Source organism: Oncorhynchus mykiss, chromosome 10 (assembly GCF_013265735.2).
Source record: "Oncorhynchus mykiss isolate Arlee chromosome 10, USDA_OmykA_1.1, whole genome shotgun sequence".
NCBI lineage: Eukaryota > Metazoa > Chordata > Actinopteri > Salmoniformes > Salmonidae > Oncorhynchus > Oncorhynchus mykiss.
In genome coordinates, this window is record NC_048574.1 from 16,029,428 (window position 1) to 16,050,180 (window position 20,753).

Consider the following 20,753-nt stretch of genomic DNA (forward strand, 5'->3'; position numbering starts at 1 on the left):
TGTTTGAGACATGCAAGATTTTCTCTCAAACACAATCTCTTTACAGTGCCAGAAAGATGGGATAGAGAGGGGCAGGGCTGGCTCCACGGGGGTCACAGATGGAATTTATGCCCACACAGTTGTCTCTCATAGTAAACATAAAAACAGTTATTGTAGTGAATTAAACTGGGGGGACTGTAATTTCCTGCACCACAGGTATGCGAGACAGCGTGTTGGTGTTTATTGTGTGGACATTCAACAGACGGGTGAATTGCCTACCTTGGCATGGTGGCGGATTTCTCCCACGGTCTCCTGAGGGTGTCTGTCATGGCAAAAGTAGATCATGAAAATGATGAAACATCAAAATCTATATTATGTTTATGAGCTATATTATACTTTATTCAGTAAAAAGGCCAACCAGTGCTTCACAGCTCAAATCAGACAAAGGATAGATCATTAATATGAGGCAAAGAGATCTGGGTTGTATTCATTAGTGCACACTGTAGCAAAATAAAATGGAAAACTAGGTTTAGGTAGTCCCTCCCCGTTTTGGTGTGTTTTCTTTAATTTGGTACCTAATGAATATGACCCAGGACACTACACTAGCTGTCTCATGTTTGTACACATTTAACTTAAGACTTCCAGTGCATTCGCAAAGTATTCAGACCCCTTCACGTTTTCCACATTTTGTTACATTACAGCCTTATTCTAAAATTAATTAAACAGTTTTTTCCCCCTCAAATCTACACAATAATAATGACCACGCAAAAACAGCTTAGATTTTTTGCAAATGTATTAAAAAACAACAACTGAAATATCACATTTACAGAAGAATTCAGACCCTTTACTCAGTACTTTGTAGAAGCACCTTTGGTAGCGATTACAGCCTTGCGTCTTCTGGTGTATGACGCTACAAGCTTGGCACACCTGTATTTGGGGAGTTGGTCCCATTCTTCTCAAGTGGTCATGTTGTATGGGGAGCGTCGCTGCACAGCCATTTTCGGGACTCTCCAGAGATGTTCGATCGTGTTCAAGTCCGGGCTCTGGCTGGGCCACTCAAAGACATTCAGAGACTTGTCCCGAAGCCACTCCTACGTGGTCTTGGCTGTGTGCTTAGGGTCGTTGTCCTGTTGGAAGGTGAACCTTCACCCCAATCTGAGGTCCTGAGCGCTCTGGAGCAGGTTTTCATCAAGGATCTCTCTGTACTTTGCTCCATTCATCTTTCCCTCGATCCCGACTAATCTCCCAGTCCCTGCCGCTGAAAAACATCCCCCACAGCATGATGCTGCCACCACCATGCTTCACCGTAGGGACAGTGCCAGGTGTCCTCCAGACGTGATGCTTGGCATTCAGACAGGTGTGTGCCTTTCCAAATCATGTCCAATCAATTTAATTTACCACAGGTGGACTCCAATCAAGTTGTAGAAACATCAAGGATGATCAATGAAAACAGGAGCAGCTGAGCTCAATTTTGAGTCTCATAGCAAAGGGTCTGAATACATGTAAATAAGGTATTTTTTTATTTTTTTTAATAGATTTGCAATTTTTTTTTATAAAAACCTGTTTTATTTGTGTCATTATGGGGTATTGTGTGTTGATTGATGAGGAATAAAAATAAAATTATTACATTTTAGAATAAGGCTGCAACGAAACAAAATGTGGAAAAAGTGAAGGGGTCTGAATACTTTCCGAATGCATTGTACATAATTTTATGATCAGTGGAGTGTTCCAGAAAACAGGACCATTATTAAGTTAACCAGCTAACTTTGATAAGCAGTAAAATACTATATCTCTTGATTTTAGAAAGCTAAACTTGGATATGGGTTGTTGGTTGTAGAGTCAATTATACCATGCTAATTTCAAGTCTATATATCTTAAAAACGATGCTATTTCAGAAACGCATAATTTGTGACACACAATGCAAATAGTCCGGGTAGCCATTTGATTACCTGTTCAGGAGTCTTATGGCTTCGGGGTAAAAACTGTTGAGAAGCCTTTTTGTCCTAGACTTGGCACTCCGGTACCGCTTGCCATGCGGTAGTAGAGAGAACAGTCTATGACTTGGGTGGTTGGGGTCTTTGACCATTTTTAGGACCTTCCTCTGACACTGCCTGGTGTCGAGGTCCTGGATGGCAGGCAGCTTTGTCCCAGTGATGTACTGGGCCGTACGCACTACCCTCTGTAGTGCCTTGTGGTCAGAGGCCGAGAAATTACCAGGCAGTGACGCAACCAGTCAGGCAGGATGCTCTCGATGTTGCAGCTGTTGAACCTTTTGAGGATCTGAGGATCCATGCCAAATCTTTTTAGTTTCCTGAGGGGGAATAGGCTTTGTCGTGCCCTCTTCACGACTGTCTTGGTGTGTTTGGACCATTCTAGTTTGTTGTTGATGTGGACACCAAGGAACTTGAAAATCTCAACCTGCTTCACTACAGCCCCATCAATGAGAATGGGGGCGTGCTCGGCCCTCTTTTTCCTGTAGTCCACAATAATTTCCTTAGTCTTGGTTACGTTGAGGGATAGGTTGTTATTCTGGCACCACCCGGCCAGGTCTCTGACTTCCTCCCTATAGGCTGTCTCGTCGTTTTCGGTGATCAGGCCTACCCACTGTTGTGTCATCTGCAAACTTAATGATGGCGTTGGAGTCATGCCTGGCCATGCAGTCGTGGGTGAACAGGGAGTACAGGAGGGGACTGAGCACGCACCCCTGGGGAGCTCCAGTGTTGAGGATCAGCGTGGCAGATGTGTTGCTACCTACCCTCACCACCTAGGGGCGGCTGGTCAGGAAGTCCAGGATCTAGTTGCAGATGGTGTTTAGTCCCAGGATCCTTAGCTTAGTGATGAGCTTTGAGGGTACTATGGTGTTGAACGCTGAGCTGTAGTCAATGAATAGCATTCTCGCATAAGTGTTCCTTTTCTCCAGGTGGGAAAGGGCAGTGTGGAGTTCAATAGAGATTGCATCATCTGTGGATCTGTTTGGGCAGTATGCAAACTGGAGTGGGTCTAGGGTTTCTGGGATAATGGTGTTGATGTGAGCCATTACCAACCTTTCAAAGCACTTCATGGCTACGGACATGAGTGCTACGGGTCTGTAGTCATTTAGGCAGGTTGCCTTTGTGTTCTTGGGCACAGGGACTATGGTGGTCTGCTTGAAACATGTTGGTATTACAGACTCAATCATGTTCAACTCATGTTGAAAATGTCAGTGAAGACACTTGCCAGTTGGTCAGCACATGCCCGGAGCACACGTCCTGGTAATCCGTCTGGCCCCGCAGCCTTGTGTATGTTGACCTGTTTAAAGGTTACTCACATCGGCTAAGGTGAGCGTGATCATACAGTCGCCCAGAACAGCTGATGCTCTCATGCATGCCTCAGTGTTGCTCGACTCGGAGCAGGCATAGAAGTGATTTAGCTTGTCTGGTAGGCTCGTGTCACTGGGCAGCTCGCGGCTGTGCTTCCCTTTGTAGTCTGTAATAGTTTGCAAGCCCTGCCACATAAGATGAGCGTTGAAGCCGGCGTAGTATGATTCAGTCTTAGCCCTGTATTGACGCTTTGCCTTTTTGATGGGTTCGTCGCAGAGCATCGCAGGATTTCTTGTAAACTTCCGGGTTAGAGTCCCACAACTTGAAAGAGGCAGCTCTACTAATTTTCGCTTGTCAGCAGGAATCAGGAGGATAGAGTTGTGGTCGGATTTACCAAATGGAGGGCAAGGGAGAGCTTTGCACGCATCTCTGTGTGTGGAGTACAGGTGAACTCGTTTGAACTGATTTAAGTTTCACTGCATTAAAGTCTCCGGCCACTAGGAGAGCCTCCTCTGGGTGAGTGGTTTCCTGTTTGCTTATTTCCTTATACAGCTGACTGAGTGCGGTCTTAGTGCCAGCATCTGTCTGTGGTGGTAAATAAACAGCCACAAAAAGTATAGCTGAAAACTCTAGGCAAGTAGTGTGGCCTGCAATTTATCACAATATACTCTTCCTCAGGCAAGCAAAATCTAGAGACTTCCTTAGATTTCGTCCACCAGCTGTTGTTTACAAATATGCACCGACCGCCCCCCTTCGTCTTACCGGAGTGTGATGTTCTATCTCGCTAGCTGAATATCCATGTTGTCATTCAGCCACGATTCCGTGAAACATAGGATATTACAGTTTTTGATGTCCCGTTGGTAGGATATTTGTGATTGTACTTCTAGTTTATTGTCCAATGATTGCACGTTGGCGAGTAGTATTGACGGTAACGGCAGCTTTCCCACTCACCTTTTCCGGGTCCTGACCAGGCATCCAGCTCTTTGTCCTCTACACCTGCGTCGCTTCCTCTTGCAAATAACGGGGATGTCGGCCCTGCCGGATGTTTGGAGAATGTCTTGTGCGTCTTGTTTGTTGAAGAACAAATCTACGTCTAATCCGAGGTGAGTGATCGCTGTCCTGACATCCAGAAGCTCTTTTTTTGCCATAAGACACGGTTGCAGAAACATTATGTACGAAATGAGTTTCAAATAACGCGAGAAACCCCCACATAATAGCACAATTGGTTGGGTGCCCGTAAAACTGCTGCCATTTCTTCCGGCGCCATTTTAATCCAAGTAAAACATGTCCTGTTTTAGCTCAGTTAGGATCACCACTTGATTTTAAGAAAGTGAAATGTCAGAATAATATCAGAGAGAATGATTTATTTCAGCTTTTATTTAGTTCATCACATTCTCAGTGGGTCAGAAGTTTACAAACACTCAATTAGTATTTGGTAGCATTGCCTTTAAATTGTTTAGCTTGAGGTCAAACGTTTCGGGTAGCCTTCCACAAGCTTCACACAATAAGTTGGGTGAATTTTGGCCCCTTCCTCCTGACAGAGCTGGTGTAATGGAGTCAGGTTTTTAGGCCTCCTTGCTTGCAAACGCTTTTTCAGTTCTGCCCACAAATGTTCTATGTGATTGAGGTCAGGGTTTTGTGATGGCCACTCCAATACCTTGACTTTGTCCTTAAGCCATTTTTCCACAACTTTGAAAGTATGCTTGGGGTCATTGTCCGTTTGGAAGACCCATTTGCGACCAAGCTTTAACTTCCTGACTGACGTCTTGAGATGTTGCTTCAATATTCCACTAAATGTCCTTCCTCATGAAGCCATCTACTTTGTGAAGTGCACCAGTCTCTTCTGCAGCAAAGCACCCCCACAACATGATGCTGCCACCCCCGTGATTCAAGGTTGGGATGGTGTTCTTCAGCTTGCAAGCCTCCCCCTTTTTCCTCCAAACATAACGATGGTCATTATGGCCAAACAGTTCTATTTTTGTTTCATCAGACCAGAGGACATTTCTCCAAAAAGTATGATCTTTGTCCCCATGTGCAGTTGCAAACCGTAGTCTGGCTTTCCTATGGTGGTTTTGAAGCAGTGGCTTCTTCCTTGCTGAGCGGCCTTTCAAGTTATGTCGATATAGGACTCGTTTTACTGTGGATATAGATAGACACTTTTGTACCCGTTTCCTCCAGCGGCTTCACATGGTCCTTTAATGTCGTTCTGGGATTGATTTGCACTTTTCGCACCAAAGTACGTTCATCTCTAGGAGACAGAATGCGTCTCCTTCCTGAGCGGTATGACGACTGCGTGGTTCCATGGTGTTTATACTTGCATACTATTGTTTGTACAGATGAAAGTGGTACCTTCAGGCGTTTGGAAATTGCTCCCAAGGATGAACCAGACTTGTGGAGGTCTACAATTGTTTTTCTGAGGTCTTGGCTGATTTCTTTTGATTTCCCCATGATGTCAAGCAAAGAGGCATTGAGTTTGAAGGTAGGCCTTGAAATACATCCACAGGTACACCTACAATTGACTCAAATGATGTCAATTAGCCTATCAGAAGCTTCTAAAGCCATGGCATCATTTTCTGGAATTTTCCAAGCTGTTTAAAAGCACAGTCAACTTAGTGTATGTAAACTTCTGACCCACTAGAATTGTGATACAGTGAAGTAATCTGTCTGTAAACAATTGTTGGGAAAATGACTTGTCATACACAAAGTAGATGTCCTAACTGACTTGTCAAAACTATAGTTTGTTAACAATAAATTTGTGGAGTGGTTGAAAAACGAGTTTTAATGACTCCAACCTAAGTGTATGTAAACTTCCGACTCCAACTGTATGTACGTATGAATGTATGTATGTATGTATGTATTCAGCCATTTTTGAAACAGTTAGCGGGCCAACTCATTGATCCTGCTTTCTGGAACAGCTCCCAGGTATATGCTGAGTCAAACACAAAAAGAATGGACTGAAGACTTCAGTGGATCTACTCACCACCTTGGCCTGAGGACTTTGAGGAGTCTTCCTAAAATCACAGAGAAAGAAAATTACATTGTGTCATCCCTTTACTATGCACATATGTTTTTAACCATAGTGTGACTTGACTTGCAGCTTACACACACATTCTTAAAAGCAGAGGTATAAAGTATTTTTGGGGGGTATCTGTACTTTACTATTTATATATCTTTAACTACTTTTACTTCTCTAAATTCCTTAAAGAAAATGCATGGAGTAAAAAGTATATTTTCTTGACACCCAAAAGTACTCGTTATATTTTGAATGCTTAGCAGGACAGGAAAAAGGTCAAATTCACAGACTTATCAACAGAACATCCCTGGTCATCCCTACTGCCTCTGATCTGGTCGAATCACTAAACACACATGCTTCGTTTGTCAATTATGTCTGAATGTTGGCATGTGCCTTTGGCTTTCCGTAAAAATATATATATTTTTTTAATTAAGAAAATGGTGCCATCTGGTTTGCTTAATATAAGGAATTTGAAATTATTTATACTTTTACTTTTGATACTTGAGTATATTTTAAACCAACTACTTTTAGACTTTTACTGAAGTAGAATTTTACTGGGTGACTTACCTTAATAAAAAAAATAACTAAAGAAAAAGTATCTTTACGTTTACTTTTTCCACCACTGCTTAAAACCTCTTAAGGATCCGCCCCTTTTTTAAAAGATTTTTAACCTAAAATGACATACCCAAATATAACTGCCTGTATCTCAGGCCCTGAAAAAAGATATGCATAGTATTTGGTACCATTTGAAAGGAAACACTTAAATGTGTGGAAATATTAAAGGAATGTAGGAGAATATAACCCAATTTATCTGGTAAAAGATAATACAAAGAAAAAAAAACAACTGTTTTGTATTTTTTTTGTACCATCATCTTTGAAATGCAAGAGAAAGGCCATAATGTATTATTCCAGCCCAGATGCAATTTAGATTTGAGCCACTCTATGGCAGCAGCGTATGTGCAATGTTTTAGACTGATTCAATGAACCATTGCATTTCTGTTCAAAATGTTGTATCAAGACTGCACAAATGTGCCTAATTTGTTTATTAATAACTTTATGTTCAAAATTGTGCACTCTTCTCAAACAATAGCATGTTATTCTTTCACTGTAATAGCTACTGTAAATTGAACAGTGCAGTTAGATTAACAAGAATTTAATCTTTCTGCCCATATCAGATATGTCTATGTCCTGGGAAATTGTCTTGTTACTTACAACCTCATGCTAATCGCATTAGCCTACGTTTTTTAAACCTCCCGCTTTGGGCTGGATGTGTCAAGGTCTAGTTTGCATTCAAGCCTCAGTTTTGGATTTAAAACATTTTTTGACGCTGTGCGGACCTCCTTCTCTTCCAATGTCTAGTTCATACATACATAATCTATGAGCAGAATTACTGCTTACCTCAGTTAGCCACGAAATCCCTAGTGTGAAAGAGACTTTTGTTAAAGTTGTCTCGGGCCATTTTCATTACATTGCCCCCCACGTGGGCCAGCCCCATAGCAATTCGAGTTCCAGCCTATGAGCTTCAACCACTTGCATTTGAGTGACAGCTAGCAAGAGGTCTGCCCAGCGTAATCCAGTGAAGTTACAGGGCTGGCCCAAAGGCTCAGTTGACACAGCAGAGACAGAGAGTAATAACGTGGTACGCATACGTGACGTAGTACACAATTACCGGAGAATCTCTTTAAGGATTTATGAGAGGAGGATTGTTGTCTCTACAAAGATCATTGACAGGAGACTTACATTGCCGGGCTCATCCTTCTTTGCGCCTGGATTATCTGACATTTTCTTCCTGCATACAAAGACACACAATGAAGACGAGGTCTAAGCCTCAGCAATCACAGACATGCACAGTCATATGATCGTAAACATCACACACAACGTCCAGGCCCACATTTAACAAAGACTGAGACAGTGGCTCACCGTCGGGCCAGGATGGCACTCATCTCCCCCATCAGATTTCCTCCCCCACCACCTCCCCCACCACCTCCTCCCGATGTAGGAAGTGCCGCCGCACCACTATCTTCCTACAGAGAAAGACAGGCTCAGTTTCAATATTTTAAAATGCACCCTTCTTTCCTACCTTCCGTGAAGAAATCACTAATCTGGGACTAAGATTTGAGAAAGGTCGAAACCACGTCTTCATCTACAGTATATCCATGCACTTAAAGACCAGGGATTACCTCAAGAAAAGGGTGGAAGAAAAGATGCATTTGAAAGTTGTTCGACTCACTGAATCAACAAGGTGTTCACTGAATTTTCAACATGCATCAACAATGGAATATCGAGTAAAAGAGATGCGTTCCAGGTCTTTTCTGAAGGTTCGATGCCTGCACAATTCAAAGAAGATTTTCTATATGATATTGCCGTGGCTCTTGAGACGTTAAATACTTCTCCAGGCCTCGTCAGATCTGGTCATATGCACAGCATGACTGCAATGAAGACTACCTAGAAAACGTCTGACACTGGTCTCACCTTCGTGGATTTGCGTAGTTTGGCTCCTGCTAGGGCAGCAGCTAGTCCACCGGGATCACCGAGACCCCCTCCATCCCCCCCTCCTCCTGGCAGAGGTGGGGCAGGTGGCGCCCCGGACCCAGGGGGTGGTGGGGGGCCAGGTGGGGGTGGAGGGCCAGCAGGTGGGGGGCCTGGGGGTGGTGGCGGGGCTGGGGGAGGCGGGGGTCCACCGGGGGCTGAGGGAGGGGCATGCGGGGCGGGTGGGGCTGTAGGAGGGATGGCTGCGGCCTGTCTCTCTCTCTCCTGCTGCTCCTGCCTCTGCAGCTCCATTCTACGAGGGGAGAGACACAGACAGGGTTCTTTATATCGGTTAATGTTCACACACAGAGATGTAGGAGCTTTTCATTTGAGCCAGTTTGATACAGCAGGACAAAAATCCAGCAGCAACAGGAAATGCAAATGATTATCGTATGGGAAAATAAAGCCTGAAATTTCAAAATGGAACTTCAGAAAGTTCTCCTGCAACAGGGTTATCAAATTAAGATCCTACATCTGTATAAACAGGCACACACAAAGGTGTATACACGCACACACAAAAAATGAAAGACTCATGATTGCATATTATGTACACATTATCTTCGCATCATCTACACACCATACCACCCATGTACAATGTAAGATCACTATTATAACTTAGTGTGTGGTACTGTAGATTAGTGTTTTAAATCAAATTATATGTCACACACACCAAATACAACCTTACTGTGAAATGCTTACTTACAAGTCCTTAACCAACAATGCAGTTCAAGAAATAGAGGTAAGAAAATAATGACTAAATAAAATGTAAACAATTTAAAGTAGCACAAAATTGCATAACAATAACGAGTTAGTATTAGTATACTTTTATGAAAACCAGTGCTAAAGGGAGATTACATGCACCAGCATGCTAAAATAAGCTTCACTAAAACGAAAAACCCACAAGTATAAACCAGTGATTAAGCTGATCTTCTGTTGATACCAGACAGCTGAAGCTATTGTCTAGAATCTTTATTCCCACCCCAATGAGTTAACCTATCAGGAGAATTGGAAATTCAGGCTGATGCATGTAAAATACTTATTTTAAGAACAGGGGAGTAGTAGGCCTATGTCTGCTATTTGAAAAAGCTTTAGACTACATTTTCATTTATAAAAAAATATAGGTAACGGTTTTTGAATACTCCTACTAACTACACTAACAGTACTATTTGTGACGTAAATATAGTTAGTATGCCAAAAGTTCTAGGATGTCGTACTAATGTGATTTTCTGGATTTTTTTTTTCTCATTTTGTCTGTCATAGTTGAAGTGTACCTATTATGAAAATTACAGGCCTCTCATCTTTATAAGTGGGAGAACTTGCACAATTAGTGGCTGACTAAATTGTTTTTTACCCCACTGTATGCTTAATTCCATTCCTTTACTTAGATTTGTGTGTATTCTTGTGAAACAGTTAGTTAGATATTACTGCACTGTTGGAGCTAGAAACACAAGCATTTCGCTACACGGCCTCTAAAACATGACCTCACCACACTGCTCCTTGACACATTGCTCGCTTAACCCGTACGCCATCTGCACCAATGTGTCAGAGGAAACACCGTACAGCTGGTGACCGAAGCTAGCGTGCATGCACCTGGCAACCATAGGAGTCGCTAGAACGCGATGGGACAAGGACATCCCAGCCAGCCAAACCCTCCCCTAACCCAGATGATGCTGGGCCAATTGTGTGCCACCTCATGGGTCTGCAATGCAGTGCCTTAGACCGCTGCTCCACTCGGGAGGCGCAGAGTGTTTTAGACATATAAAATGTGTGAAGTTGTAAGGTAGAGAGTGTGTTTTACTAATAATTGTGCACAACCAATATGAAGATGTGGGTAAGTTGGTATGCAACAGGAACATTATTAACCTGGAGCTATAGAGAACTTATATTTGGTGCTGTACTACTCAGCACCTGAAGAAACCCTAAAATCATGTGAACGGTACCTCCTCTGCTGCTCCAGCTCCTCTGGGGAGGGTCCATTCTGGACAGGGCGAGGGAGAGAGGAGTATCCTGAGGATAGAAAAAGACAATGAGTGAGTGAGTAATGTGTATTTTAGCGGTCCTGTTTAAATGCATTTTTTAAGTATCTTTCCCTTCTCCCTTTCTGACAAAATCTATCCAATGGTGTTAGATAAAGGCTGGAATCCTTAATGGTGAAACAGCCACGTTCGTTTGCGATATTAGAAGAAGTGGCTGCAGACAACAAATACTGTTTTTCCTCCTCTGACATCACTGTAAACAAATATATATATATCACGTTGCGCGACGCTCCTCACCTCCGCTTCGACAAAAAATAAAAATAATAACAACAATGGTGGTGAGGAGCACAGTGGTGCAGTTTCCCCTACTGTGGATTACAGATCACTGATTGCAGCAAGAAAGAAATAACAGGCGAGCGACCTTCCGTTCAATTTATAAAAAATTCACAGTGAACAAACAAAATGCGTTTCACGTTCATTTATTTTTCGATATATATTTTTGGTATGCATTGTATTTTTGTCCTATATTGTGGGTCATACCCGAGTCGCCGAGAGCACTCAGCACCTCCAGGGCGTGCATCATGCCGTTGGCAAAGAGGGTGGCGTCCTCCTTGCTGCCGAAGTTCAGCCCCCACACCTGCCGGGCGTCCCGCCACTGGTGGAAGTTGGTTGTGGCCTGATTGTACTTCAGCCCCTTGACGATTGGACAGTTGATCACCACCTGGGAGTGTCAGGCAGGAAGTAAAAGACAATGAGAAACTATGAGTGGAATGAGAGTATGCATTCACTGAGAGAATGTGTGTGGAATATAGCATGTGTAGGTAAGTAAACACTGGAGAGAGAACCTAGATTGTATTTGTACCTTGTATTTCAATTTTTTTTTATCCTTGTATCCCTTTATGCTCAACTAGTGCTACAGTCAGTGCCTTGCAAAACTATTCATTCCCCTTTGGTATTACAACCTGTAATTTAAATGGATTTTTATTTTTTGTAATGGACATAAAATTAGTAAAAGTAAAATGGAGCAGAAAAAAAAGAACTCATTTCAAAAAATTATTTTAAAAAAATTAAAAAACGGAAAAGTGGTGCGTGCATATGTATTCACTCTCACCACTAAGGAAAGGGCACCACCAAGCAAGCAGCACCATGAAGCCCAAGGAGCTCTCCAAACAGGTCAGGGACAAAGTTGTGGAGAAGTATGTGGAAGACTCCCCAAACATATGGAAGAAGGTTCTCTGGTTAGATGAGACTAAAATTGAGCTTTTTGGCCATCAAGGAAAACACTATTTCTGGCGCAAACCAAACACCTCTCATCACTCAGAGAACACCATCCCCACAGTGAAGCATGGTGGTGGCAGCATCATAACGTGGGGATGTTTTTCCATTGGCAGGGAATGGGAAACTGGTAAGAACTGAAGGATGGCGCTAAATACAGGGAAATTCTTGAGGGAAACCTGTTTCAGTCTTCCAGCGATTTGAGACTGGGACGGAGGTTCACCTTCCAGCAGGACAATGACCCTAAGCATACTGCTAAAGCAACACTCAAGTGGTTTAAGGGGAAACATTTAAATGTCTTGGAATGGTCTAGTCAAAGCCCAGACCTCAATCCAATTGAGAATCTGTGGTATGACTTAAAGATTGCTGTACACCAACGGAACCCATCCAACTTGAAGGAGCTAGAGCAGTTTTGCCTTGAAGAATAGGCAGAAATCCCAGTGGCTAGATATGCCAAGCTTATAGAGACTTGCAGCTGTAATTGCTGCAAAATTCTTAAGGTTAGCCATTAACTCTGAATGGTTAGTGGGTAAGGTTTAGAATATGCTTTGAATAAATATTTGAAAAATAACTTTCTATCACTGGATTTGAACATGCAACCTTTTGAACCAGAGGCAGATGCTTATACCCATCCACAACACTACTTGAAGGTAACAGCGCTCACTGTTTCCCCTAGTGTCCAGTTTCCATATCTCCTCCCAACGTCCTCAGACATGGATGGACGTTGAATACTGACTTGTATCACGGGTGACCTGCCTGGCCCCATCTGTGGAATCAGTGAAGCGGAGGTGCATTTGAAAACAGAGCTATTAGTGAAACTGTGCTAATATGCTGGGCTAAGTCTCTCTAGTCACTTGTGCTACTAGTAGTGTGGACCCTTCCATTGCCCTTTCCAAAGCAATAGAGCTTTTGTAAACTGTGCTAAGATGCTAGGCTAGGATAAACTAAACTAAAAGTTGGTTCAAGTTAGGCTAGGCTACACTAGGTCTCTTTCGTCTTAGTGTGCGTCCTCCACTACCCTAGTGTGAGAGGAAGGTGTTAGTGCGAGAGCAGAGGTAGTGACACACAGTAAACAGAAGTGAGATAGGGAAGCCAGAGAGAAAGAGGAAGACATCTGACACATACAACCCAAACTATACTAATGACACTAACCTCAAGGAGCAGAGGCTGATGGCTGCATGTTCACGGTCTGCAGCAGACAGACAATTGACAAAGCCTAACTACAAATCTTTGAGTGTGACAGGGCAAGGAAGCACCAAGGGGACTGGTTCCCATATGGTGTTATAGCAACACTCACAAGATTTACAGATCAGTTTGTCTAATAATGTCCAAGTCAGTCAGACACTCCAAAGAGGTTCCAGACCAGTAGTAAAAATGTTACCCTCCAAGCACCGCATTGTTGTCTCGTGTATGTGTTCATATGTATGTACAGTAACAGTCAAAAGTTTGGACACACCTAATCATTCAAGGGTGTTTATTTTCACTCTTTTCTACATTGTAAAATAGAGACATCAAAACTATGAAATATGGAATCATGTAGTCACCAAATAAAACTATTTTATATTTGAGGTTCTTCAAAGCAGCCACACTTTGCCTTGATGAAAGCTTTGCACACTCTTGGCATTCTCTCAACCAGCTTCATGACCTGGAATGCATTTCAATTAACAGGTGTGCTTTGTTAAAAGTTACATTTGTGGAATTTCTTTCCTTCCTGAATGAGCCAATCAGTGGTGTTGTGACAATATATGGGTGGTATACAGAAGATAGCCATATTTGGTAAAAGACCAAGTCCATATTATGGCAAGAACAGCTCAAATAAGCAAAGATAAATGGCAGTCCATCATTACTTTAAGACATGTCAGTCAATTCAAGTGCAGTTGCAAAAACCATCAAGCGCTATGATGAAACTGGCTCTCATGAGGACTGCCACAGGAAAGACCCAGAGTTACCTCTGCTGCCTGCAGAGGATGAGTTCATTAGAGTTACCAGCGTCAGTAATTGCAACTCAAATAAATGCTTCAGAGTTCAAGTAACAGACACATCTCAACATCAACTGTTCAGAGGAGACTGCGTGAACCAGGCCTTCATGGTTGAATTGCTGCAAAGAAACCTCTACTAAAGGACACCAATTAGAAGAAAAGACTTGCTTGGGTTAAGAAACAAGAGTAATGGATATTAGACCGGTGGAAATCTGTCCAACCGCCTTGTCTTTGTGACAAAGAATAGGTGAACGGATGATCTCCGCATTTGTGGTTCCCACCGTGAAGCATGGATGTGTTATGGTGTGGGGGTGCTTTGCTGGTGATACTGTCTGTGATTGATTTAGAATTCAAGGTACACTTAACCAAAATGGCTACCACAGCATTCTGCAGCGATATGCCATCCCATCTGGTTTGCGCTCAGTGGGACTATCATTAGTTTTTCAACAGGACAATGACCCAAATCACACCTCCAGGCTGTGTAAGGGCTATTTGACCAAGAAGGAGAGCGATGGAATGCCTCATTAGATCACCATGGCCTCCACAATCACCTGACCTCAACTGAAATGAGATGGTTTGGGATGATCTTAATTTTTTTTAAAGAAGAAAAAAAACGTATTTAAATCTTATTAAATCTTAAAATTCTTATACAATGACTGCCTACACCGGCCAAACCCGGACGATGCTGGGCCAATTGTGTGCCGCCCTATGGGACTCCCAATCACAGACGGTTGTGATACAGCCTGGAGTTTTATTAATTGAACCTTTATTTAACTAGGCAAGTCAGTTAAGAACAAATTATTATTTACAATGACGACTTACACCGGTCAAACCCGGACAACGCTGGGGCAATTGTGTGCCGCAGAGTGAAGGAAAAGCAGCCGACAAGTGCTCAGCATATGTGGGAACGCCTTCAAGACTGTTGGAAAAGCATTCTAGGTGAAGCTGGTTGAGAGAATGCCAAGAGTGTGCAAAGTCAAGGCAAAGTGTGGCTATTTTGAAGAATCTAAAGTATTACTCCATGATTCCATATGTGTTATTTCATAGTTTGTCGTCTTCACTATTATTCTACAATAGAAAATAGTAAAAATAAAAGAAAAACCCTTGAATTAGTAGGTGTCCAAACTCTGACTGGTACTGTAAATGTGTAAATATACACACAGTGCTTTCAGAGAGTATTCTAACCCCTTGACCTTTTCTACATTTTGTTGTATTACAAAGTGGGATTAAAATAGATTTAATTGTCATTTTTTTGTCAATAATCTACACAAAATACTCTAATTTCAAAGTTCAAGAAAAATTCAAACATTTGTAAAACATTCATAAAAAAAACATTCATGTTATTATCAACTTTGTGGGTAAGTCTAAGAGTTTCCACACCTGGATAGTGCAACATTTGCCCATATTCTTTTCCAAATTATTCAAGCTCTGTCAGATTTGTTGTTGAAAATTGCTAGACAACCATTTTCAGGTATTGCCATAGATTTCCAAGCAAATTTAAGTCAAAACTGTAACCAGATAACTCAGGAACATTCACTCTCTTCTTGGTAAGCAACTCCAGTGTAGACTTGGCCTTGTGTTTTAGGTTATTGTCCTACTGAAAGGTGAAATCATCTCCCAGTCTCTGGTGGAAAGCAGACTGAACCAAGCTTGCCGACTAGGATTTTGCCTGTGCTTAGCTCCATTCCGTTCCTTTTTTTAACCTGAAAAAATCCCCAGTCCTTAACGATTACAAGCATACCCAAAACATGATGCAGCCACCACTATGCTTGAAAATATGGAGAGTGGTACTGAATAAAGTGTTGTATTGAATTTGCCCCAAATATAACACTTCGCATTCAGGACAAAAAGTGATTTGCTTTGACACATTATTTTGAAGTATTACTTTAGTGCGTAGTTGCATGTTTCTGAATATTTTTATTCTGTACAGGCTTCCTTCTTTTCACTCTGTCAATTAGGCAAGTATTGTGGCGTAACTACAATGTTGTTGGTCCACCTTCAGTGTCCTCCTCTCACAGCCATTAAACTCTGTAACAGTTTTAAAGTCCCCATTGGCCTCATGGTGAAATCCCTGAGCTGTTTCGTTCCTCTCCGGCAACGGAGTTAGGAAGGAAGCCTGTATCTTTGTAGTGACTGGGTGTATTGATACACCACCCAAAGTGCAATTAATACCTCCATAATGCTCAAAGGGATATTCAGTGCCCGTATTTGTTAGGCATTGGAAGACCTCCCTGATCTTTGTGGTTGAATTAATGCTTGTAATTCTCTGCTTGACTGAGGGACCTTACAGATGACTGTATGTGTGGTACAGAGATGAGGTAGTCATTTCCAAATTATGTTAAAAACTAATTATTGCAGATAGAGTCCATGTAACTTGTTATTTGATAAGCAACATTTTACTCCTGAACTTATTTAGACTTGCCATAACAAAGGGGTTGAATACTTATTGATTCAAGACATCACAGATTAAAATGTTTAATACAGTAAATACTGTAAAATGTGTTTGATCTTGATGAGCCACCATAGTGGTTCCTCCCAACCTCACAACAGCTGTTGTAGCCATTATAGATACCCACTGGGCATACACTGGTTGAATCAACATTGTTTCCACATCATTTCAATTAAATGATGTTGAACCAACGTGGAAAAGACATTGAATTGACATCTGTGCCCAGTAGTTTGATTAGTGAGAAGTCGGACAGAAATACTTGATGAAAGACGTGAAAGCTTAAAAAAAGTAAAACAAAACAGCCATTTTGCTCAATCGAATATCTGACAGTGCCTCCTCGGAATTTCTCTGTTCATGGTGTGTGTGTGTACACTAGTTACCTGCTGGTCGGCCTGAATCTTGCGTCCCACCACTCGGAATGTGTTGGCCACGGGGTTGTGGTAGATCTGGACCCTGCTGAAGGCCTGGCCCCCTGTGCCTGCTGGCACCCAGCGCTTGTTAGCATCATCGTACAGCATGACCGTGGCCCGCGCCTGGCAGATACTGGACTCACTGAGAGAGAAAGATGGAGGAAAGAGGGAAAGGAATAGAAGGGTAGAGGAGAGGGACAGAGAGAGAGCGATGAACAGGGAAAGGGTGGCAGAGAGATTAAGAGATGAAGGAAGAGGAGAGATGAAGAGAGATAGAAACAGGGAGTGTGTGGAGGGAAAGAAAGAGGGAAGGAGTTAATTCAGTCATCTCCGACAAGGAAATAATGAGATCGCCCATATCTGGGTTTTGAGTGCAGTTAATGCACTGTTGTGGACATTGCTTTGTTGTCGATGTTGCTTTATGCCAGTAAGAGCAAGACGAGGAACTTCAGGACGCTTAAAAGAGCTTACGAAGCAATGTTTTACAGTAAACAGATACAATCACGAGTGACTTTTCAGCACCATTTTTCTGGAAGCTGTGCGGCGACATTTTCCCCCACGTGGGCCAGGCCCCTATCCATTTGAGTGACAGCATGGAAAGTATACAGAACCCTTGACCTTTTCCACATTTTGTTACGTTACAGCCTTATTCTAAAATGGATTAAAATGTTTTTTTCTCTCCTTATCAATCGACACACAATACCCCATAATGACAAAGCAAAAACAGGTTTTTAGAAATTAGTGCAAATGTATAAAATAAAAAAAACTGAAATATCACATATGCATAAGTATTCAGACTCTTTACTCAGTACTTTGTTAAAGCACCTTTGGCAGCGATTACAGCCTCGAGTCTTTTTGGGTATGACGCTACAAGCTTGGCACACCTGTATTTGGGGAGTTACTCCCATTCTGCTCTAGCAGGGCAGAAATTTGATTAACAGACTTGTTGGAAAGGTGCCATTCTATGATGGTGCCACGTTGAAAGTCACTGAGCTTTTTAGTACGGGCCATTCTACTGCTAATGTTTGTCTATGAAGATTGCATGGCTGTGCACTCGATTTTATACACCTTTCAGCAACTGGTGTGGCTGAAATAACTGAATCCACTCATCTCTGCTGCCAATGACTGGAAAGAATTGCAAAAATCACTGAAGCTGGAGACTCATATCTCCCTCACTAACTTTAAGCATCAGCTGTCAGAGCAGCTCACCGCACCTGTACACAGCCCATCTGTAAATAGCCCACCCAACTACCTCATCCCATATTGTTATTTATTTTTGCTCTTTTGCACCCCAGTATCTCTACTTGCACATCAGAATCTGCACATCTATCACTCCAGTGTTAATGCTAAATTGTAAATATTTCACCACTATGCCCAATTTATTGCCGTACCTCCCTAATCTTACTACATTTGCACACACTGTATATAGATATTTCGATTGTGTTATTAACTGTACGTGTGTTTTTCCCATGTGTAAATCTGTTGTTTTTGTCGCACTGCTTTGCTTTATCTTGGACAGGTCGCAGTTGTAAATGAGAACTTGTTCTCAACTGGCCTACCTGGTTAAATAAAGGATAAATACATTTTTGATTTTTATTTTGAAGGGGTGTGTGTGTGTAGGCAATTTCCAGGGACCACTTTTGGCTCATGAACACTACTTTGAGAACTACTATGCCCGGGAAGATATCAGTATCGCAATATTTATACATTGGACCTTTAAAACCTGCTGTATGTAAAATATGGTACGCTATAGCTTGGGAAATAAATACGTGACTCTGGATGACAACTTAAGGTTTTTCCTAAAGAAGTTAAATCCTCTGTGTTTTGTTTCCTTGCCACGATACAAACGAATATCGCAATACTGGTATCGTCCCGGCCCTAAGAACTAGAGGCCTTAACCTCTAGTCCAAAAATGTTGACCTGTTCCGAAATGTGCCTGGGGCTTTCCCACCCGGACCCAATATGCATACACTAAATATAGGACACCCGTTCCTAACGGACCCGAGGACAACTAAATTCATTCCGTATAGACCTGGTCGGATCCACACCAGGTGGGATCTGAGTGAAGGAAGCAACTTTATTAACCAGAGCTGATAAAGCTTGAGGGAGAGGAGGTAGAGAGGGGCGAGGGGCCATGCTGTGTGTGTAGGCTACTGTGAGTGTGAGCGAGTGACGCGGTGAGCAGGGAGGACGGCGGGAGAGATGATACACCAACCAACCAAGCCGACTCACACTTTAGTAGACTAATAGCTGCCATACAGTAGCTAGGTTATTTATCATCCAATATGATTACATAGTACCAGTCTTAGTACCAGTCTTGACTGCATCAAAATCGTGAGAAGCTAGTTATGCTAGCTAGCTAGGCTAATTGAAGCAACATGCAGTTTCTCATCCTACACAGTTACAAACAACAACTCCATTCAGAATATTAAGTAGCAACCTACCTGTTGGCTCTTGTTCATTGTAGCCTATCCTTCTACTTGAATGTTTAATAACATTTTCCATTGATTAGGCATCTCCTAACGATGCTCTATGACTGTAGCCTATTGCAGCTTTGATGACTTATGATTGGCCAACATCAACAAGCTACACGTGCCACTCTCGTGAAAAGCAAGAGCAGCAGCATAAATTATACAACTTCTCTCTCTCTCACAACTGTATCAGTCACGTACGTATCTGTACAGGTCCTTCAGGATAAGTCCGTTAAAATTACACATACCCAGGGCCTTCCGGGTGGCGCAGTGTTCTAGGGCACTGCATCGCAGCGCTAGCTGTGCCACCAGAGACTCTGGGATCGCGCCTGGGCTCTGTCGCAGCCGGCCGCGACCAGGAGGTCCGTGAGGCGACGCACAATTGGCCTAGCGTCGTCCGGGTTAGGGAGGGTTTGGCCGGTAGGGATATCCTTGTCTCATCGCGCACTAGCGACTCCTGTGGCGGGCCGGGCGCAGTGCACGCTAGCCAGGTCGCCAGGTGCACGGTGTTTCCGCCGACACATTAGTGCGGCTGGCTTCCGGGTTGGATGCGCGCTGTGTTAAGAGGACGCAAGGCCTTAGTCTCTCCCGAGCCCGTACGGGAGTTGTAACTACTAACAATTGGATACCACAAAATTGGGGAGTAAAATACAAAAATAAATAAAATTACACCTACCCGAGAACCGTCAGATCCGTACCCGCTCGGGTCCCAGATCGGATCTTTGGGTATAGTCCACTACTGGATAACAAGAATACAAATGTACTGGATAATCTCTTTCAGAGTGTGCCTTTGTGGATTCGTTTTCTCAGACTCTGCTACCATGCAAGGTCACATGCGGCGTCACCACAGTAACGCGTGTGAGAAAGTCTCAGCTACTTCCTCCTCCGCGGCAGTGTGAGACGTGAAACAATCCCCGACTTCCCGGGGAATCCGAGCCCTGAACACTTCCTGCTCTCACAAACTGCAGCCTAATATGGTCTGGCTCAGTGCCCTTGGCTTTGCCTATCGACACACTGCAAACACTAGCATATACAAAGGCATACACACTGTAAACATACACAGTGTAAACATACACACAGGCATACACAGTGTAAACATACACACAGGCATACACACTGGCATACACACAGGCATACGCAAATGTCAAATGTACACCAGGATATGCACCCCCCACAAAAAACACCCAAAAAGCATGCACACAGGCACACACACTGCAAACACACAGGCATACACACAGACAAAAGGTGCAAATGTCAAATGTACACCAGGATATGCACCCCCCCCCCCCAAAAAAACACCCAAAAAGCATGCACACAGGCACACACAGAAGGCATTATATTCCGAGGTGGTGGGATTTAATCTTATTTCAATC

At 42.9% G+C, this 20,753-nt stretch overlaps 1 protein-coding gene across 5 annotated transcripts in view; it reads right to left on the bottom strand.

Annotated features, from left to right (window-relative positions):
• LOC110534856 (vasodilator-stimulated phosphoprotein) overlaps positions 1–20,753 on the bottom strand; it is a 39,324-nt gene that overhangs the window by 10,890 nt on the left and 7,681 nt on the right. For all 5 annotated transcript variants that reach the window (XM_021619791.2, XM_036989792.1, XM_036989793.1 and 2 more), the window contains exons 2-9: positions 16,880–17,051; positions 11,337–11,517; positions 10,761–10,827; positions 8,764–9,073; positions 8,212–8,315; positions 8,032–8,080; positions 6,259–6,289; positions 259–301 (exon numbers count right to left, since the gene is read on the bottom strand). In XM_021619791.2, coding sequence (XP_021475466.2) covers positions 259–301; positions 6,259–6,289; positions 8,032–8,080; positions 8,212–8,315; positions 8,764–9,073; positions 10,761–10,827; positions 11,337–11,517; positions 16,880–17,051 — 957 coding nt within the window. The remainder of the gene's footprint in view (positions 1–258; positions 302–6,258; positions 6,290–8,031; positions 8,081–8,211; positions 8,316–8,763; positions 9,074–10,760; positions 10,828–11,336; positions 11,518–16,879; positions 17,052–20,753) is intronic.